General features: G+C 39.2%; 1 protein-coding gene across 1 annotated transcript; it reads left to right on the top strand.

The window, feature by feature from the left end:
• Positions 1-1,573: 1,573 nt before the first annotated feature.
• On the top strand, positions 1,574-19,932 carry abcc2 (ATP binding cassette subfamily C member 2). Its single transcript, XM_026309149.1, has 32 exons — positions 1,574-2,036; positions 3,461-3,637; positions 3,955-4,101; positions 4,196-4,336; positions 4,485-4,607; positions 4,727-4,782; positions 4,869-5,124; positions 5,268-5,452; positions 5,832-6,009; positions 6,346-6,600; positions 7,363-7,428; positions 7,749-7,886; positions 7,993-8,139; positions 8,226-8,310; positions 8,444-8,510; positions 8,621-8,747; positions 9,324-9,500; positions 10,253-10,420; positions 10,604-10,787; positions 11,198-11,333; positions 11,542-11,644; positions 11,765-11,984; positions 14,247-14,401; positions 14,906-15,061; positions 15,229-15,428; positions 15,564-15,690; positions 15,827-15,928; positions 16,255-16,398; positions 17,293-17,451; positions 17,541-17,707; positions 18,324-18,518; positions 19,609-19,932. The coding sequence occupies exons 1-32, from the start codon at positions 1,992-1,994 to the stop codon at positions 19,736-19,738; spliced, it is 4,716 nt and encodes a 1,571-aa protein (XP_026164934.1). The 5' UTR covers positions 1,574-1,991; the 3' UTR covers positions 19,739-19,932.
• Positions 19,933-20,079: the final 147 nt, after the last annotated feature.

The following is a 20,079-nucleotide window of genomic DNA, read 5'->3' as shown; positions in this document are numbered from 1 at the left end:
TAACCTCAGCAGCAGTCTGGCAGTACTAATGTGATTGATTTAACAGACAATGTACCTATGATGTAATTGAACAAAGATGCTGCTCAATAGTCCATGGGGCACTCACATGACAGAGATCAGATGATGTCATTTCAGGAAACAGCTTTATAGTATGACTTAAACTTTATTTGTGTGCAAGAAGTTGTCTAAGGCATCATAATAATTGCATCAGAAATGCTAATTCTCACATTTATCTTTGGAAAAACATGTCAGCAAAGCGTTTCATTTGTAGTCTAATTAGGTAACTAATATGCATTTTAAGTATATTATTCTACTTTACCCTCTCTGCTATACCCCCTCTGCTCACTATTACATAACAAGCTGCCAGACTGAGTTGTCAGCTTGTTATGAAGTACAGTACTTTAGTTGCAGTTACACTCATGCCTAATTATCAGAGAACATCATAACTCACTCTTTTCTGTAGTGGCAGAGTTATAAGTCTGATAGTGTCAATTACCAGAGTTACTTTCACATGTCAGGGCCTTCCTTGGGCTTATGCACACAGTGAGTCAGCCAGATTACAACCATGTGTTGTTATCATACATGTAATGATTAACCTTCAAGCAGATAGAGTAATCTGTTTTTGGAACATCACTGTCAGTGAATTACTTTTCACATATATTTTTAATGCTTATAAAGAAATTTGCAGCATTGTAAATGAATAACTTTCCTATAAAACAAAGCTGCCTGTGTCATTCTGAGTATTCATTTTCTTTGCAGTTTAAGCAAGTTCTTTTGCAACGTTACCAAGGATAATTTTGTTTCTCTGTCTATTTATCTAGTCTGTTTTGTTGCTTGTTATAATATAAAGCTGAAAAGATGGTGTGGTGTTTATACTTGCCACCTCAGTGGGGAGATGTATGGCACTGGATGACAGGCATGCATGGATCATAATTCCAGCAAAACAGTTCTGTTGATTCTTTTGTAGATTAAGTGTTCTTTTCTTCTTCCACACAGACATATACACACCATTTTTGTGCTTTGTGTGAAACTAGTGTCTGTTGCACTTTTACCTCTGGAGCAGTCTTTTCAGCACATCTGCATGGCACAAACGGAAAAGCAGAACTATAACATGCTGCTTCAGTGTGGGTGTTACCTACATTTTGAATTTTTAAAGAACACAGAGGCAGGAAGTTAATCTGTGCTATCTTTGACTAAAATCTCTTGTATACAGCACGCATTTTGGTTATGGAGTTGAGCCCTCCTCCTGAGCAGAATGGGGAAACGACAGTCAGTACACTCCCCTCCCCCAAAATTCCCAGCAGCTAGCTTATTTCTGCCATATATTTGGTATGTTTTTAAATAACATTGCAGTGGCTTCAGTGCAACAATTATATCTGAAATTAGTTTGATTTTGACTTATGATCGTGAGATTTGAAGGCATGCAGAGGTAAAGTGGAAAAGACAGGAAAAGGGGTCTAATGAGTCCACTCCCTCCCTTTCTTTAAACACATTCCCGTTTTGGTGGGCTGTCCCCAAAACAGGAAAAATACCAGGAGACACTTGTGTAAGTCCTCTTTCGTTTTTTTCGCTTCAGTGCCTGAAATGTTGAACTTTAGACACATCTAAGCGTTGAAGAGTGTCAGGGGGGTTGGTGGAAAGACAGATTTTCTCAATGACTTTAGACACAAGACACTGACTGTTTGAAGACGAGACCTTCAACCAAGAAAAAAGAGGCTTGAATTACTTTTTTTTTTTTTTACTATTCTTTATATAAATCCAGAACATCTGGCATAGTAATGCGTTTTCTCTGCACAAGGAGGTTTCACGGCTTTCTTTTGGTTTAAAAGCCTCATGGCTCAAAGTCCCTCAGAGGCACGTCTTGCAATTGTCTCCAAGGTGTGGGTGGACAGAGGAGAAAGCAGGGGCATTTGAGTTGGCAGCAGTGGAACAGAGGGCAGGAAGAGTGTTGTGCAGTCATCTAAAGACAGCCAGAACAGTCTGTGTGGACCATGTGTGCTGCAGCTCTGGAACAGTACTGTGGGTCGACCTTCTGGGTAAGTCCAACAGCCTCAAATTACAATGCAGCACACACAGTGGACTTGTGGGAAATTTCTTATTGTTGCCTTAGTTGATACTTCTCACACTGTCAAAATGAAAAACACTGAAGAACATGTAAAACCTGTGATGCATCAGATACAAACAGTAAATTCAATTCAACATACTTAGAGAGCTATCGACAAAGCACCTGTAAACTGTAATACAATCATATTTAATTAGAAAAAAAATCCTGTGATGTCTGAGACATGGATTCTTAAAATTGAAATTATGTTATTACATTACATTTATTATGTAAATGACACAAATCAAGAAAATTAAACAGTTTTTTTTAAGTTCTGGTATTGCATAATGTCTATATTTGAATGTTTCACAGATTATTGTCTTACAGATTATTGTTATCATCTAATGTCATTATGGTTTTAGATAATACTTTTATAGCAGTTTCTTTTTTCAACCCCTGTACACAGTGAGCTCAGTAAACATGTGACCATCCAATAATGACTCTCTAGTAAGACATGACTCAGCACATCCGACAAGTGCATCACATGTTTGTGAGCTCTAACCCTGTGTCCCTATGATTGTAAAAAACAAAACACTTGAAATTTATTTTGTCTATAATTTTTTGATACGTTCTTTTTCTCAGCAGGTTATTCGCTAGAAAAAAAACTTATAAGGCAGGGCAAATTAGAGCTGAAACTACTGGTGGATTCATTCATAATAATTCACTTTATTATATATCAGGGAAGTTGTGATAGGCATTTTTAATGTATTTCTTCTTCATTTTTTTCTTAATAATAATCATTAGCTACGGCCAAACACATTTTGGTTTCTCACAAAATTTATCAAGGAATCGACTAGATTTTTAATGTATCTACATATTTAAAGGAAGTAAAAGACCTCCTCATCTGTCCAGACTGTACAGCTTGAGTCTACATTTGTGTTACTAGTCCAGACTGAAATTGATCTAGGCTTTCTTCACAATATATCAATAATATTATAATATCAATAATGTAAGTGCTTAAAATTCTAATAATACCGTGTACTGTGTCAAGGCTTTTGTTCTTATAACACATTAAATTCGTCAGTGTTCAGCTCCTTTCACATCACATTCCCAGCAGTCTATTAGAAAATCCATCGTTCTCTTCTCTGGAGTGCACATTATACATGCTGCTGCATAGTTAGCAGGGGCTTAGGATTTGAATGCCTGTGAATCACTGTTGATTAAATTTCTAATCATGGCTGAGCAGGCTCTCTCTGTGGTATAATACAGTGTGAGCTCCAGGGGTACATGGATGGGAGTCTGTTTTTCTTTCTATTAGATTAGGAGGGTAGCACAGACTTTATAAAATTTTGTCCTTCAGTGACTTGTTACTTGTACTTGTGCGATTCATGTACGTGTGTGTTTGTGTGTGCAATATAGAATGCTTCCTATCTGGATAAGGAAGACCCAGACCTCCCAATATGTTTGGAGCAGACGGTGCTAGTCTGGATCCCCCTAGGGTTCCTGTGGCTCTGTGCCCCACGGCACCTGGTGTCTCTCTGCAGGAGGACACGAGTTAACACCAAACACCTGTCCAAGCTCTACCTCAGCAAACAGGTAACTTACACAATGAGAAAAAGACAAATACACCCACTGCTCCAGGTGTAATATGATGCTGAGGTAAGTGAGTAGACTTTAATTAGAGTAGCATCAAAAAGTATTCCATGATTAAAAAGTCTTGCAACAAGGGATCAGAGAAACTTGAGCAGATCGATGTAAACACAGTCTTCTACTGCCAAACTCTTCACATACATCATTCACAGGGGATATAAAACACACAAGTGACGAAATGTAAAGCAAAAAACACATTTTTGAGTGGAAAAGGACTTTGATGTGAAGTATTTAGCAGTCTTACCTGTCTTTCCTCCCCTCAGCTGGTGGTGTCCCTGCTGTTACTGACGGCCATAGCAGCCCTGGCAGTCACATTAGGAGAAGATTATGGTCCAAGCAAAGACCCACCATCAACAGTTAAAAGTCCTGGTGTATTCTACACCAACCCTATCCTTTTTGCTGTCACATGGGTGAATATAGCAAGGTTCATGTTTCTTTATTTGTTTGGATGCTGCTGTTGAACAGTGACAAGTTTTTAATGTTCTGGCATGTCTTCTTTGTTAGATCCTTCTGCTGTTGTGTCAAGAAGGAGTGAGACGGAGGGAAGGAGCAGTAGACTCTGCCATTCTCTTCCTCTTCTGGCTGCTCCTTGTTCTATGCAACATCTTCCCTTTCCAGACCCTCATACGAGAGGCGCTCAAGCAGGTATGAGCAGAGACATTATATCAAGTCAGGAGCAAGAAATTCAACCAGAAGAAAACTGGGATCATTATTCAGTCATAATGTAATCACTTGATTCGGTGCATCTCCTTCACTTTTTAACGCCATTGGCCTTCTCATATTTGATCATCAGGGAGCAGTCAATGATGTCCCTCGTTTCTGTCTTTTCTACATTTCCTTTGGGCTGCAATTGATTGCACTTATTCTCTCTGCTGTGGCTGATATCCCCGTGGAACTCAGGGAGCTTGCAAAAAAGGTACAGTATCTACTCCTCCCGGTGTGGAGTATTTTGTTTTCTTTATGCTGTGAAATTTTAAATAATATAACATCCTTCATCAGCTTAGACTGTTGTAAATAATATATTCATATTCATAGAATCCTGAAATAGGTGCAGTATTTTTGAGCAGAATCACTTTCAACTGGTTTAACAGGTGAGTCTAAAGTTGCTACTGATAAAATCCCAGCAAACACCCATGTGCATACTCAGTTTTCCAAAAAATCATTCTGGTCTCTCCAGCATGGTGGTGAAAGGATATAAACAGCCCTTGGTTCAGGAAGACATGTGGGAACTGAACGAGGCCGAGAGCACTGCTTACATCAATCAGCGCTTTCAGTATTTCATGCAGTCGGAGCTGGACTCAGCTCGGGTCCGTTTCCAAAACAAGTTGAAGAACAAACGGGATAAGAACAGAGATATGGCCCAGGAAGAGACTTTTCAAAATGGTCCATCCGACAGTCTGGGGAAAGGAGTCAGTCGAGATGGGCTGATGATGGTGAGTGTGTGCAGTCAAAAACACCTAAAATGCAGTACATTCTTTTTCACGCTACTGGATTTTATTTTCTGTCAGGTGCCCCAGATTTATTGTTGTTGTAAAGACACAATGTGTGCTCAAAGGGCAACAATATTTTTCTCTAGGAGGAAAGGGGGAATAAAGACGATGAAAAGAAGAAGAAAAAGAACAAAAAGAAGGAGGAAGAGAACTATCCCAATTCATGGCTCATTACCACCATTTACGAGACCTTTAAGGGGATCCTGTTCGAATCTGCTTTCTTCAAACTTCTGCAGGATGTGTTGGCTTTTGTCAGTCCTCAGCTCCTAAAGTGAGTTTAAATAAAACCCAGGCATCAGGATACTTTCAAAGTTTCTGCACTTTTCTTGTAAACAGAGAGTTTGCCTTGGAAAATAATATGTGTTTACAATTTTATATTGATTGATTTATATCATACAAAAAAACCCCCCAAAAAACTTACAAACACTGAAGCTGCTCTGTCGATAAAAATCAGTCACTAGTGTTTGCTGCTGTTTTTCCTTGGTTTTGTCAGAATTTTATTCAGTCATTATCTTAGGGTTGTATAACAGACTCATTAAACTCTATATACTGCAGGATGTTGAATTGGTGGCGTATGGAGGAAGAGAATTTAATAACTACAGATAGATGCTGAAATGTGCCTCTCTAACTAACTTTGTTTCTTTACTTAGAATGATGATCTCCTTCACGCAGGACACATCCAGTTATGCCTGGGAAGGGTATTTGTATGCCGTGCTGCTGCTAGTGGTGGCCATTCTGCAGTCTCTGTTCCTGCAGCAGTACTTTCAGCGCTGCTTTGTGCTGGGAATGAAGGTTCGCACTGCCATCATGGCTGCTGTGTACAAAAAGGTAAAAACAGGACAGGAAACATGAAAAATTCTCTACAAAGCAAATAATGTCACTTATAACAACACCCACACAAGAAGCACACTGTGAGGACCATATAACTGTTTCTGTCAGAGCAAAGAAACATTTTCTGCATGGGCTCCATGCCTCTTGCCTCTTGTAAGTATGATACCCTGAGCTGTGTTTATCTGGATAGAGTAATATCTGAACCTTTAGTGATTGAAAATGTTTCGCTGATTGATGTCTGAGTCAAACAGTTGTCCTCTTCATCCTTACTTTCTGTCTCTCTCTCTCTCTCTCACTCTCTCTCGCTCTCTCTCTCTCTCTCTCTGTTCCAAGGCACTGGTGGTGTCTAATGACACTCGTAAAGAGTCAACAGTTGGGGAAACAGTAAATCTGATGTCAGCAGACGCCCAGCGCTTCAACGACGTGACCAACTTCATCCACCTCCTGTGGTCCTGTCCTCTGCAGATCATCCTGTCTATTGTTTTCCTGTGGATAGAGTTAGGACCCTCTGTGTTGGCAGGACTGGCAGTCATGGGGCTGATGGTGCCGATCAATGGGCTGCTAGCCACAAAGGCCAGAAAACTCCAGGTCACCTGATAAAAATATAGGATAACTTTCATACCTTAGATAGTTTGTATACCAACTGTGTTATATTAACAATTCAAATTAATTTTATATATAGTCAGAAAACACTTATGAATATAATTTGAATATCATTAAAATAATATTCATTGGAATGAATACAATACATATGTAGTGAAATGTAGGCTCCCTGTAAAATCTCCCCATAAAAAACAACAAAAAAAAAAAATTTAACATACAATAAAAATGAATATTTTGCATGCACCTTTATATAGTAATATGGTTACTCTGTTATGGAGCAACATCTGCTTCTTTTTTGCATATTTCCAGTCAGTCTTATCTATTTCTGGTACCATTTTGCCTCGTATTATCATTTCTTCAACAGCTTCCATGATTACACTGCATTAGTGCTGAAATGCTAAATTTAGACAACACAGAAGAGCAGAGCGAGAGTGATGCTTTTTCAGCTTGACTCTTTATTCTTCTAATTTGAATAAGACAGAAAATTCCCCAAAACCATAGAGACAGAAACAAGCTGTTGTCTTATTTATTCACTGTGTGGGCTTAAGTGAGATCAAAATTAATTTAACTTTAAAAAGTTTTAAAGTTTCAAAGTTAAAATGAAACAGATGATCACTGTTATGGTCTACTACTGCCACCTCTGCTTACAGGAAAATGTTCGCTGTTTAAAAAACCTAGTTTGCCTTTTTTGTGCATGTTACATGAATATGGTACATTTCACCACTGAATTAAATGATCTCTTTTCAGGTAGAGAACATGAAGTTCAAAGACAAGAGACTGAAAATCATGAATGAAATTCTCAATGGGATCAAGGTGAGCGCCCTCAATTAGTTAATTCATAGTCAGTAGCCCAATATCAGTGTTAATTGACGTAAGATCACTGTTTCTGCTCCTGAGTTTTGTGTAAAAGTGCTCATATAAAAATAGGTGGTGTTTGAGGAAATGCTTTTATGTTTCAGGAAAGAGCTAAGAAATGTTCATCCTTAGTGCCTTCTATTATGCTGCATCCACCACCTGTGGTTTTTTTGTCACTGACTGCATAATATAGGAAAGCTCTGTATACCCCACCCTTCCTGTTTCATGTCATCCACAATGCCCATGACCCCCACGCTTTGTCTTTCATCTCCCACCAGATCCTGAAGCTTTATGCATGGGAGCCGTCCTTCCAGGCGCAGGTGGAAGACATTAGGGGACAAGAACTGAAAGTCATGAGGAAGTTTGCATACCTGACGTCTGTCTCTACCTTCATCTTTAGCTGTGCACCGGCTTTAGTGAGTTCTAAGAAGGAGCCTTACATAATGATGAGAAGCAGTAGATCATGTATGGTATTTACAATTTTTGTATTTCTCTCTCTCTTTTTTTTTTTTTTTTTTTAAGGTTTCTCTGGCCACGTTTTCAGTGTTTGTAGGTGTGAGTTCAGAAAATGTGTTGACTGCTGAGAAAGCTTTCACTTCCATCTCTCTTTTCAACATCCTCCGATTTCCCCTGGCCATGCTGCCCATGCTCATTGCTGCTATTGTGCAAGTAAGGGAACAGCATGCTTGGTACATGCATGCAAAATGTATCAAACATGTGCTAAAAGCTCACTAACCTTTTCATTGACCTGTCAGACAACAGTCTCTAAAAAGCGTTTGGAGAAGTTCCTCGGTGGTGAAGACCTTGCAAGTGACATTGTGCGCCATGACCCGAGTTTCAGTACGTTCACCATCATAATTTACCTCTTCTTCAGTCAATCAAGCTTATTTACCAGTTTGTTGGTACGTTTGCAGTGCATCTGTCATTTCTCCATCTGTTCTCATCTCTTTGTCCATCTGTTTTCATCTGTTAGAATCTGCTGTTAGTGTATGTGATGGTTCTTTTGCTTGGGAAAAAGAAGCTCAGCCTCTGCTGCGAAAGTATGTTTGTTGCATCAAACACAAAATCACTCATTTGAATAGCACATCCTATGTTTTTCTCCCCTCTCTATTTTACTACATTGAGCATATGCATTCTGTGTGTTTGCCAGCGTGTCCTTGGACATTAAGCCAGGCAGGTTGGTGGCAGTGGTGGGAGCTGTTGGCTCAGGCAAGTCCTCTCTCATGTCAGCTGTCCTGGGAGAGATGCACTGCACCAAAGGCTTTGTCAACATCAAGGTGACGCCTTATTTCTGTCGTTATATCTGCTTAACAAAAACATTTATTCATACATTTAATGTATATGACTGTGAATACAGACAGCAAAGGTTTTAATTGAAAGTACAGAATAACATGAAATTGTAATATCAGTCAAGAAAAAAAAAAAAATATATATATATATATTAATTGTGGAGTGGCACAGTCCACCTGTTCCAAAGGCTCTTCATAATAAATTATGGTTACACAGAACCAATTCATGGCTACTTAAAAGTTGCACTGTGGAGCTTTCATTTTCTCCTTTACTTTCTTTTCTTAGAACCGCAGGCTCTTTTATTTTAAATCACCTTGACAGACACTGACAAATGTTACTTCGTCTGTGTTTTAATCCTATGCTAGAAAGGTTAGGTTAACAATAGACTGCTGCAGTTTTAAATTACAGCACAAGGGTGCTCAACTTTTTTTCTTCAAACGGTCCTTCAAACAGTTCTCTCATTTATTAACTTATTTTCCTTTTTAATGGAATGAGGCTGTGGTGTGTGCAACAGTGTAGTTAGAAGGAACTCTATGGCTGATCCATAATGTCTTCCTGTGCAGGGATCTCTGGCCTTTGTGCCACAGCAAGCCTGGATCCAAAATGCCACTTTGAGGGACAATATCCTGTTTGGTTCTCCCCATGAAGACAAGAGGTTGCAGGAGGTGGTAGAGGCCTGTGCCCTGGTCCCCGATTTGGAGCTGCTGCCTGGGGGTGACCTCACTGAGATTGGAGAAAAAGTAAGATTTAAGGATTTTAGTATTTTAATTGAATTAAAGGCATTTATCCACGGCTTAGTGGAGTCATTGTAATATTCATTATTGGCTGAATCTCCTACCACTATCACTACCACTATTTTGCATCCATCCATCCATCCATCCATCCATCCATCCATCCATCCATCCATCCATCCATTTGTTATCTATGCCCAGGGTCCCCTAACCGGGGTCACAGGGACCTGCTGGAGCCTATCCCAGCTCTCTTTGGGTGAAAGGCAGGGGTACACCCTGGACAGGTCACCAGTCCATCACAGGGCCACATAGAGACAAACAACCTCACACACTCACACTCACTCCTATGGGCAATTTAGAGTCACCAATCAACCTGACATACATGTTTTTGGACTGTGGGAGGAAACCAGAGTACCTGGAGAAAACCCACACAAGCACAGGGAGAACATGCAAACTCCACACAGTAAGGCCCCTGAGTTGCTAACCCACTCCCTTCTTGCTGTGAGGCAACACTGCTAACCACTAATCCACTGTGCTGCCCCCACTATTTTGTATGTTTTAGCTTTTTCAATGTAAATCAGGTAACACATTACATATCACACTGTTTTCCCTCCCCTTATGATTATTGTTTTTAAGCTAAAAATGAACTTGCAGAGCCTTTAAACTTACTCAGAAATTGAATGACAATTGGCATTATGTCTTTTAAAATTCCAGTATATAATATTGCCTTGTGCCATTGCTCTTCTCTCTTCTCCTCTCAGGGTATCAACCTTTCAGGGGGTCAGAAGCAACGTGTGAGCTTGGCCCGGGCAGCGTACAGTCAGGCGGACATTTATCTGTTAGATGACCCCTTGTCTGCTGTGGACTCCCATGTAGGAAAGCATCTCTTTGATAAAGTGCTAGGACCCAAAGGGATACTCAAAAACAAGGTTTGCCCTCAGCCTACATAAATGTGTTGATTAGTACCAAATGTTTTATAGAATAATAAAAATGTAAAAGTGGATTTGCAATTATTCCATAGAGCTGTTTGTATACATACAGTACAGGATATAGTTTAATTTTTGCTGCTCAAAATGAAGTTCACAGCTAGGACCCAATGTATCTTTGTACAGACTCGCATCCTGGTGACACATGGAGTGAACTTCCTGCCATATGTAGATGAAATAGTGGTCTTGGTGGATGGAGTAGTTTCTGAGGTTGGATCTTACAACAGCCTTCGTGTCAGCAGAGGAGCTTTTTCTGAGTTTCTAGACACATATGCCAAAGAGCAAAGCAATCATACTCATTCAGAGTCAGGTAATTATTACTTGTATCTAACTGTTGACATAAGTTGCACACAATCATGCACTTTTGTGGCACAATCAAAACCTGAGATTCCAAATGTACTACTGTGTGATTATGAACTGTATGTAGGCTGGCATTGTTTATAATTAAATGCTGCAATTAATTCTGAGTTTTTCATATGAATAAATGAAAGAATTAATGACTTTCTTACAGACTTACAGTCCAGAATAGAAAAAAACAAAGAAAAACATATTAAAAAAGACATTAAAATAATATTTCTATCAATACGTTATATTAATATAATATGGGCACTTTCTCAAGCACTGTAAATTTAGTAAGTTAATAATAATAATAATAATAATGATGTTGTTGTTGTTATTGTTATTATTATTGCCAGATTTTCAATTTCCACATTTGTTTAGATCACTGCCAGGACACTGCAGATCTAGAGCTCATCCCTGAAAGAGAAGACACCCAACCTGATTCTCCGTTGGAGGATTCAGTTTCTTTTACACTGAAGAGAGAAAACAGTATCCGCCGAAGCCAGCGCCATGGCAGGTTAGGGCACAATGAAGTAGTGGGAGACAGAATAAATAAACAGCATGAGAGTGACTGTGATTCAAAATTAATGTGAATGCAGTGGGTTTCTCATGGGATACAGAAGCAGTGCAGGTCACCACAGTTACATTATTCTGTCCTCACAGTAAGTATTTCTCATCCTGTTTTCTCATTTTATTTTGTTTATCTTTTTTTTTTTTTTTTTAAGTGTCAGAATAAGAAAAAATTGTTCTATAAGAACACCAGAAGGTGCTGATGAATCTAAGGCAGGCCAGAGACTAATAGAGAAGGAAACAATGGAAACAGGACAGGTAACCCTAAGTTTTTGTTTTTCCTAAACATTTTTAAAAAACATAAATAGGTACTGTATAAGATAAGAACTTGAGAATTAAAATCTGTTTCCTGATCTGCTTTCCCTTTCTGGTATGCAGGTGAAATTCTCAGTGTATCTCCAGTACCTGCGTGCCATGGGATGGGGATATTCTATCATGGTCTTCGTGGTTTACTTCATCCAGAACATTGCTTTCATTGGTCAGAACCTGTGGCTGAGTGACTGGACTAATGATGCAGTAGAGTACTCCAACAAGACATATCCTGCCTCGAAGAGGGACACCAGGGTGGGAGTGTTTGGAGCTCTGGGAGTGGCTCAGGGTAACCAAACAGTTAAATCCATTACGGTCATTACAGTCAATTTTATGATGCCAATAGGCCATTTAGTTTCAAAGGTAAAGGTAATTGAATTTCTTCTATTTACAATAAAACCATGTCTGTCCTTATTCCATAATACCTACCATATTTATATGGTAGGTATTAAAGGAATCCTTCAATATTTTGAAAAATAATTAGATTCCCTTTTTTGCTTGTGTGCAGCAAGACCCAGGATATTATTTGCTTATTTTATGCTAAATTTGAAATATTGATTGCTGGGATAGACTCCAGCAGATCCCGGTTAAGGAATAGATAATGGATAATGGATATTGTTTTTTTCAAAGAAATTTCTATAGCACATTTCACATTTAAAATGATCTTAATCTTATCATCTAGCTCTTAACAAGGAAGTGAATAAGTAAATTGCCATATTGTTGCCTTAAAAAAAAGAAAAAAAGCATCTGCTCTGATCCTCCTTTGATCTTCTGATTTCATGCTGTCCAAATTATTTCTTCTGTCATTTCTTTGGACAGTCATTTTCACACCGTTTAAACCTAATTTCCCTCAACTACTAATTTTTTTCAGAATGTTCAAAAAACTTGTTGCAATGAGTATCTTGTTGAACTGTGGTGGGTTTTATATTAATATAACAGTTAAGGGAACAATAGAAGAACAGATGTCAGCACTAAACCCAAGGGAACATCAGAATAGAACACCTTGCACTCGTGAAGTGCTGTTGTCAGGTTCTTGACAGCAATTCTGTCATTTTTGAGACTTGTCACTAGAGGTGAACTTCCTGACCTGTGCTGATTTCCCAAAAGACTCATGTTGAAGTAACGGTTGACTCAAGTATACCGAGTACAGGCATATTAATGAGACATTGCTGCTGTCTCAGTTTCATTGTGACTTCACCACCAGTTGCTGTGCTGAACTGTTAGATTTTCATTCCAACTCCATTTTTGTCGACCTTGTCTCCAGCAGGCTAAGCTCATTTTTCCTTTTCTACGAGGGACTTTGTTGAAAGACTTGATATCTTATTAAAAATTAGGTGATCTCTTCATTTTATCAGTACACCTCCAGGAACTATGCATAACATCTCACTGAATTGTACTGATCAAATCTGAATCGGACTGGCTGTTTTTGGAGCTAAGCCTTATATGGACGTCAGTGATCTTTGTTACAGTGTGGGAGTGTTTAATTGTGATCATTAATACTTGTGACAGCATCTTACTATGATGTTTCTTCAAGCTGGATACTGAATTAAAGTCAAGTCAAGGAAATTTAAAGATACACTGCATAGCTAAACATGCAGATTAAGTACAAACATTTAATAGGCATGTTTGATTCAAGAAGAAATACGTTATTACTAAGCATGAAGACTGGACCCTGCACCCACTGGTTTTGTGCTTGAAGCTTATGGTTGCCTAAAGACTAGGGTATTAGCATATTATGGTAAATAGTGTATCATATGGAGTGTGGAGTCATTCAGGTTCCCGGGCACCACCATCTCTCAGGACCTGAAGTGGAGCATGCACATCGACGCCAACGTGAAAAAGGCCCAGCAGAGGTTGTACTTCCTGCGCCAGCTGAAGACGTTCAACCTTCCACAGACGCTGCTGACCCAGTTCTACTCAGCGGTCATCGAGTCTGTCCTGTTCTCCTCCATCACTGTCTGGTTTAGCTCCACCTCTAAATCACACATCCGAAGACTCCAGAGGACAGTTCGGACCGCTGAGAAGGTCATTGGTGTTCCCCTACCCACCTTCCAAGACCTGTTCACCTCCAGAGTGAGAAAAAGAGCTCAGAAAATCACTCTGGATGCCACCCACCCGAGCCACCACCTCTTCCAGCTCTTACCCTCTGGCCGGCGCTTCAGAGCTCCAAACATCAAGACAGCCCGGCACAAAGGAAGCTTCTTCCCTCAGGCCATCAAACTCTTAAACTCATAGATTCCCTTCTACCACCTGCACTATGACACTGGCACCTTGTTGCTCTTTGCACACCAATTAGTTCCCCTTTCATTCTGTTTTCAGGTTATCTCTGCATTTTTCTTTTAGTTTTTTTGTAGCATTTCTGTAGCATTTATGTTTACCGTTTGATCCTTTGTAGCATTAGTATTTATGTCTGTTTGCACTGGAGTACACCCCCCCCCCCCCCGTACCTAAACAAATTCCTTGTGTGTGTGTGTGTGTGTGCACACACTTGGCAATAAAGCGCATTCTGATTTTGATTCTGATTCATATATAATCTGTTCTTTTATGGCAGGACTCTTTGTGTTCCTTGGTACATTACTCATGGCCAATGCTTCAGTCAACGCATCTTGTATCCTCCATTCAAGGCTGCTCAACAACATACTGCGAGTTCCCATGGTTTTCTTTGACACTACACCAATTGGAAGAGTAGTCAACCGCTTTGCAAAGGTATTTAGTTTCTAAAACATTCAAGCATTCAACCAAACATTCATTAACAAATGTTACTTCTGTCTTCATAAAGCCATCTCTTGCGAAAGCGAATTTATATCAGAACTATCTGCTGGAGTGTAGAGTTAAAGCAGTTTTGTTGCTCAAACAAAGCAGCTTCATCGGTTCTGCCTGTGACATTATTACCATGTAGATTGTTACCATGATGCTATAGTTCCTGATAGTCAGAAATTGGACAAAATTGAAGATATTTTCACATAAGGAGTACTTTTGGGGCCATCTCAGATTGATGTTGATCATTTTTGTACAATGCTTTATTTCTTTCAGCTGCCCTGTCAGGTGTACTAAAATATTGTTTGTCCTGATCCACTAAGAACTATGGTATTTGAACAGATGTTGATTAGAAAAAGGAGGAAGGTGATTCCCCTGTTTCAGTCTGCTCTGATCACTTGAAAGCACTTTACTTTAAAAGAAGACTAACTTTCTCTACCACTTTTCCAAAAGGATATTTTCACAGTAGATGAGGCCATTCCCCTGTCATTTCGTTCCTGGCTGCTGTGCCTTCTGGGCGTACTGGGGACACTGTTCGTCATATGTCTGGCCACTCCTTTCTTCACTCTTGTCATCCTGCCTCTAGCCCTGATCTACTACTTTGTACAGGTAAACTCAACAAGAAAGAACAAAATAAAATGCAAAAGAGATATACAGGTATTATTCTACAAACAGTGAATTTATAAGAGAGAAAGTCTTGTTCCTATTATAAAGAGCATTTAATTAAACCTTCCACTGTTTAGTCTTGATGTCTCCTGCCTTCTCTCTGCACCTAGCGCTTCTATGTAGCCACTTCAAGACAGTTGCGTCGGCTGGACTCAGTGTCTCGCTCCCCCATATATTCTCACTTTGGTGAGACGGTGTCAGGTCTATCAGTGATAAGAGCGTATGGCCACCAAGAAAGGTTTCTGAAGCACAACGAAATAACTATTGATGAAAACCTCAAGAGCGTCTATCCATGGATAGTGTCAAACAGGTTAGATAAACCAAATGTATGTGAAAATTCATCAAATTCATCAACAAGTCCAAGTACACATTGTGGTTCCAATATGGTTTCCAGTGTGTTGGAAAGTAACGTCACCCTGAACATCTGTGTGTGTGTTCGCTGCAGGTGGCTAGCCATCCGTCTGGAGTTCCTGGGAAATTTGGTGGTGTTTTTTTCTGCTCTGTTTGCTGTCATTTCCAGAGAGACTCTGGACAGTGGCTTGGTTGGCCTGTCTATATCCTACGCCCTTAATGTCAGTCACACTCTCATCACACACTGCACATAGTGACATTAATATAAAAATTGTGATAACTCTCATGGTGATAAGTAGGTACAATTTTAAAATATACCATCTAAACACAGTCCTCTCTCACACTTGTGCTTTGCAGGTTACCCAAACCCTCAACTGGCTGGTGAGGATGACCTCAGAGCTGGAGACCAATATTGTAGCTGTGGAGAGAGTGAGTGAATACTCTGAGCTAGAGAACGAGGTATGTTGAGTTGAGAGCTATTTTTACATTTGAAAATCACTCTGTGAACATGGCTCTATGGCTGGGCAGTGTGTCAGCATTTTTTGATTCCTTTTTGTTTTGTTTTTTTCTAATAAATCTGATCTTTCAAGTTCTCTGTTTATGGCACTGATGTATATAAGGTCTGTTAAAATTATGTCATTATTGTTTGGTTGTTCAATTAATGTTTTTTTCTTGCTTTTTGTTTATGCTGTATTTTTCATACAAGGCACTATCATATCTTGGATCACAAATAGACAGATGTATCATAGCTCACTTTGACAACTATTCTGTATTTGTTTCTACAGGCTAAGTGGGTAACTGACAATCAGCCTCCAGAGAAGTGGCCCGAGGCAGGAAGCCTGCAGTTTGAAAACTACAAGGTCCGTTACAGACCTGAATTAGACCTTGTGCTGCATGGAATCACCTGTGAGATCGACAGCACTGAGAAGGTCTGTGTGTTTCTGTATATGTGTTACGTCCCCTGCTAGGGTGCAAGGGAAGCAACGTGAAACAGTTTGTTTAATAACACCGGTAAGGTCAAGGAAAAAGCAGTCTTAACTATAATGGAAAAAGAAATTAATCAGGAGAACCTAAAATAATTTGCTTTAAAGGAAACAAAACAACCTAACAAACATGTCTAACAATCCTAACACTATTAAAAGGATGGCAGAGTCTGGGTTTGTGAAGCACTGCCTATGAGTGTCACAATACCTAATAAATAGTCAAAGCCTGGCACAGTCTAATAGACATGATTCCCAGAACAAGGACGATAGTCCTTATAGTGAATAAAAGCTAAGCAGGAAATCTACCATGAAACACACATCTGATCTGCAAACTCTAACAGACAAATAAATAAACAATGTTCTAATATTCAGCATAGATTTGACACAGTTCAGGCAAACTGCTCTCAATAGATCACAGCCATCCACCCTGAATGATCCCTTTTATAGTCCATAGGTTGGTAGTAGTAACTGTAGTCAGAGGCCTGATGTTATCCCTGGTCACTGACAACAGTTAGTTCCACATATGGTCAGGCAGGATGATCTCATACAGCTGGAACCCCTCACAACTCAATATGCATGCAAAGTTAGATACTGGGCACGGAAAGAGAAAAGAGATTAAAAACAGGTTAACTAATAGGCCAGGGTGGTAACAGTATGTCTGTGTGTCTGTGTGTTTGCTAGCCTGTAATTAGACTGCTAAAAAAATCAAACAACTCGATTAATACTGCTGTGTGAAGGTGCAGTGGATTATATCTAATATATCAATTCAAACCCTGGATCATTGGAAAGAATTTATCCATGATGTTTGACGTTGTGTGCTTTCTCTCTCACTGCATGCAGATTGGCATAGTGGGCCGTACAGGAGCCGGAAAATCAAGCCTAACAAGCTGCCTGTTTAGAATCATTGAAGCTGCTGAAGGGCGCATCCTCGTTGATGGTGTAGATATCTCCACAATAGGTCTTCATGATCTGAGAAACAGACTCACAATCATACCACAGGTATATACATTTAAATGACCTAAGCACTAATCCACACAGAGCACTTAGTTTGAAGTGGTACACTGATCTATCCAAATCTGTGGGTGCAGGATCCAGTGCTGTTCTCTGGGACCCTGAGAATGAACCTGGATCCGTTTGACAGATTCAGTGATGAAGAGATCTGGAGTGTACTAGAACTCTCCCATCTAAAGGACTACGTAGCAGGGCTGAAGGAGCAATTACAACATGAAGTCGCAGAGGGCGGAGAGAACCTCAGGTGGGCCATTAACACATTACAAAAGATAAAAAAGGTACAACAAAAGAGAACTATTTTTAGTTTGAGTACAAAGCAGTTTACCTTCAGCTGGATCCTAAAATTACACAAACCTTCAGTAAACACATAGGTAAACAGCACCAAACTTACATGATGCTCAGTTGATAAAATCCTCTAAATATTGTATTGTAACATTTAAATCAATTCAAATTTAATCTAATTTACAGCGATTTTAACTTCCCTTTTAAGAGATCGATTAGAGAAGTCTGCACTCACTTGCAATCGGTGTTCTTTTATCCTCCACATTTAAAAACTGTTAAAATAATTAACTGTCTCCTTTTCAGCAATCATGTTTCCAACAAATGAACTGTTGGTCCATTGCCTGTCACTTTTGTGAATTCCAGCTTCCTCAGATAATTACCTTGTCATTAAATTTGTAGTGAGTGTTTTTCATAGTATAAGCCTAAAAGAGTGCCAAAACACACCATCTACAATGCTGAGGTCCTTGAATATCCTACATCCAGGCAAAACCATTAAGTGTAGCTCAAGCATGTACCAATGGGTATCCATTTGTGGTTTGTTTGTTTCTCACTGTGGCTGAAAACCACTCTCTCCCCAGTGTTGGGCAGAGGCAGCTGCTGTGTCTGGCTCGAGCACTGCTCAGAAAGTCTCGCATCTTAATCCTGGATGAGGCCACAGCAGCTGTTGACCTTGAGACAGACAACCTGATTCAAAATACCATCCGCAGTGAGTTTTCACACTGCACTGTCCTTACCATCGCCCACCGCTTGCACAGCATCATGGACAGCTCCAGGTGAGTTAGTGTCCCATGAAATGGTTTGATGGGATGTCTCTCTTTTGACAAAACAATCAAATCTAACTGTCCACTTATTCACTTTTACTGCGAATGTCAATTCACTAATTTGAGCATTTTCACCATTTTTGGACTATTAGCTCAAAAGTTTTTCTACACGGTTCATTCCTCACCTTCAAGACAGTCTCAACTTACTTACTTACTAACTTGTGACCATATCACAAGGTCGTCATCAGCAGATGACATTGACATTTCAGTTGTTCTGCGTGTTCACAGGACTATGATAATACTGTTATTGTTTCTATTGTTTGTTCAGATCTTGACATATAGGGTGTTTTTTCTGACTGGCTACAGCTGTGAGGCCTTTTTGTCAGCCTCTGTATCACATCTGTAGAGAGAGTCAGACATGAAACGATCTGAAAGACTTCAAAGTCTCCATGATGTGCAAGTAGCACCACAAACTAGAGTAGGCATAGACTAGATGGAAGGTTTGTAAATATGCATTTCATGGTTAAGAATAAGGTAGAAACACACTGCAATATATCAAAAAGGTTGCAATATACAGTTGAAATACAGTACTGTTCAATCTTTTCCTTCATTATGCCATCAGTAGAATAATAAATGTTCTCCCCTTTTTTTTTTTTTTTTTTTTTTTTGCTGGCAAGGACTTTTAATTTTTTTTTATAATTGTGTATTAAAAAATGAAATATTAAAATTATGCCAAAAGTAATGACATGGAGAGAACCTTCAGGTTCAGTGCAGCATATTACAAAAGTAAGCAACAGGCTGAAACTGGTGGGTAGTGCTTTAAGAAAAAAAAAAAACAGAAGCCATCCATCCACTCATTTGTTTATATACTCATACTTTGGACCTCCTGCGTGTTTTTGGAATAAGGCAGTGGAAAGTCTTAGGAGGTCACTCCTTTCCTTAAAATAATAACCACCCTCTTGCATTTTCCCCTGACTTCTTTTTTTTCTGAACTGGCTTTATGTTCAAATAGAAGTCAAAAATGTATGCATCCATTTCTGTGACTTTTGATCCTCTATTGGCTCTGTGGGTCACTCTTTCTGCCTGTGTTTTTCCTCCACAGGGTAATGGTGCTTGATGCTGGTAAAATAGTGGAATTTGATTCTCCAACCAAACTGCTTGAAAAACAAGGCCATTTCTTTGCAATGGCAAAGGATGCTGGAGTAACAAGAGAGGAGATCACAGCTCTCTAATACGTTTTTTTTTATTGTTGGTATGTTTTGTTTATTTTAATAAAAATCCATAAATTCATTTTGTTGTTTGATAAATTTTAAGTTTGAATTTATGCTTCAGTGTAAAGAAATATGTGTTTATAGGATATAATAATATTCATACTGTATGCAACCAAGTTTTATATGTGAGCAATAAATAAGCTTTCTCAAATGTGTATTTGTTTTTGTGCCTCGGCTGTTTAAAATAGTTACATTTTTGCTTGTGTCTCATTGAATACTGGCTTGACTGGGTTGTTAAAGGTATAATTTGATATTCTAGGAATACTGTATGCTTATTTGCTTTCTTGTGGAGACAGCTGCTT

This window comes from Mastacembelus armatus, chromosome 15 (genome assembly GCF_900324485.2).
Source record: "Mastacembelus armatus chromosome 15, fMasArm1.2, whole genome shotgun sequence".
Taxonomy (NCBI): Eukaryota; Metazoa; Chordata; class Actinopteri; order Synbranchiformes; family Mastacembelidae; genus Mastacembelus; species Mastacembelus armatus.
Note: the sequence above shows the minus strand (reverse complement) of the source record. Positions and strands in the feature narration are given on the sequence as shown.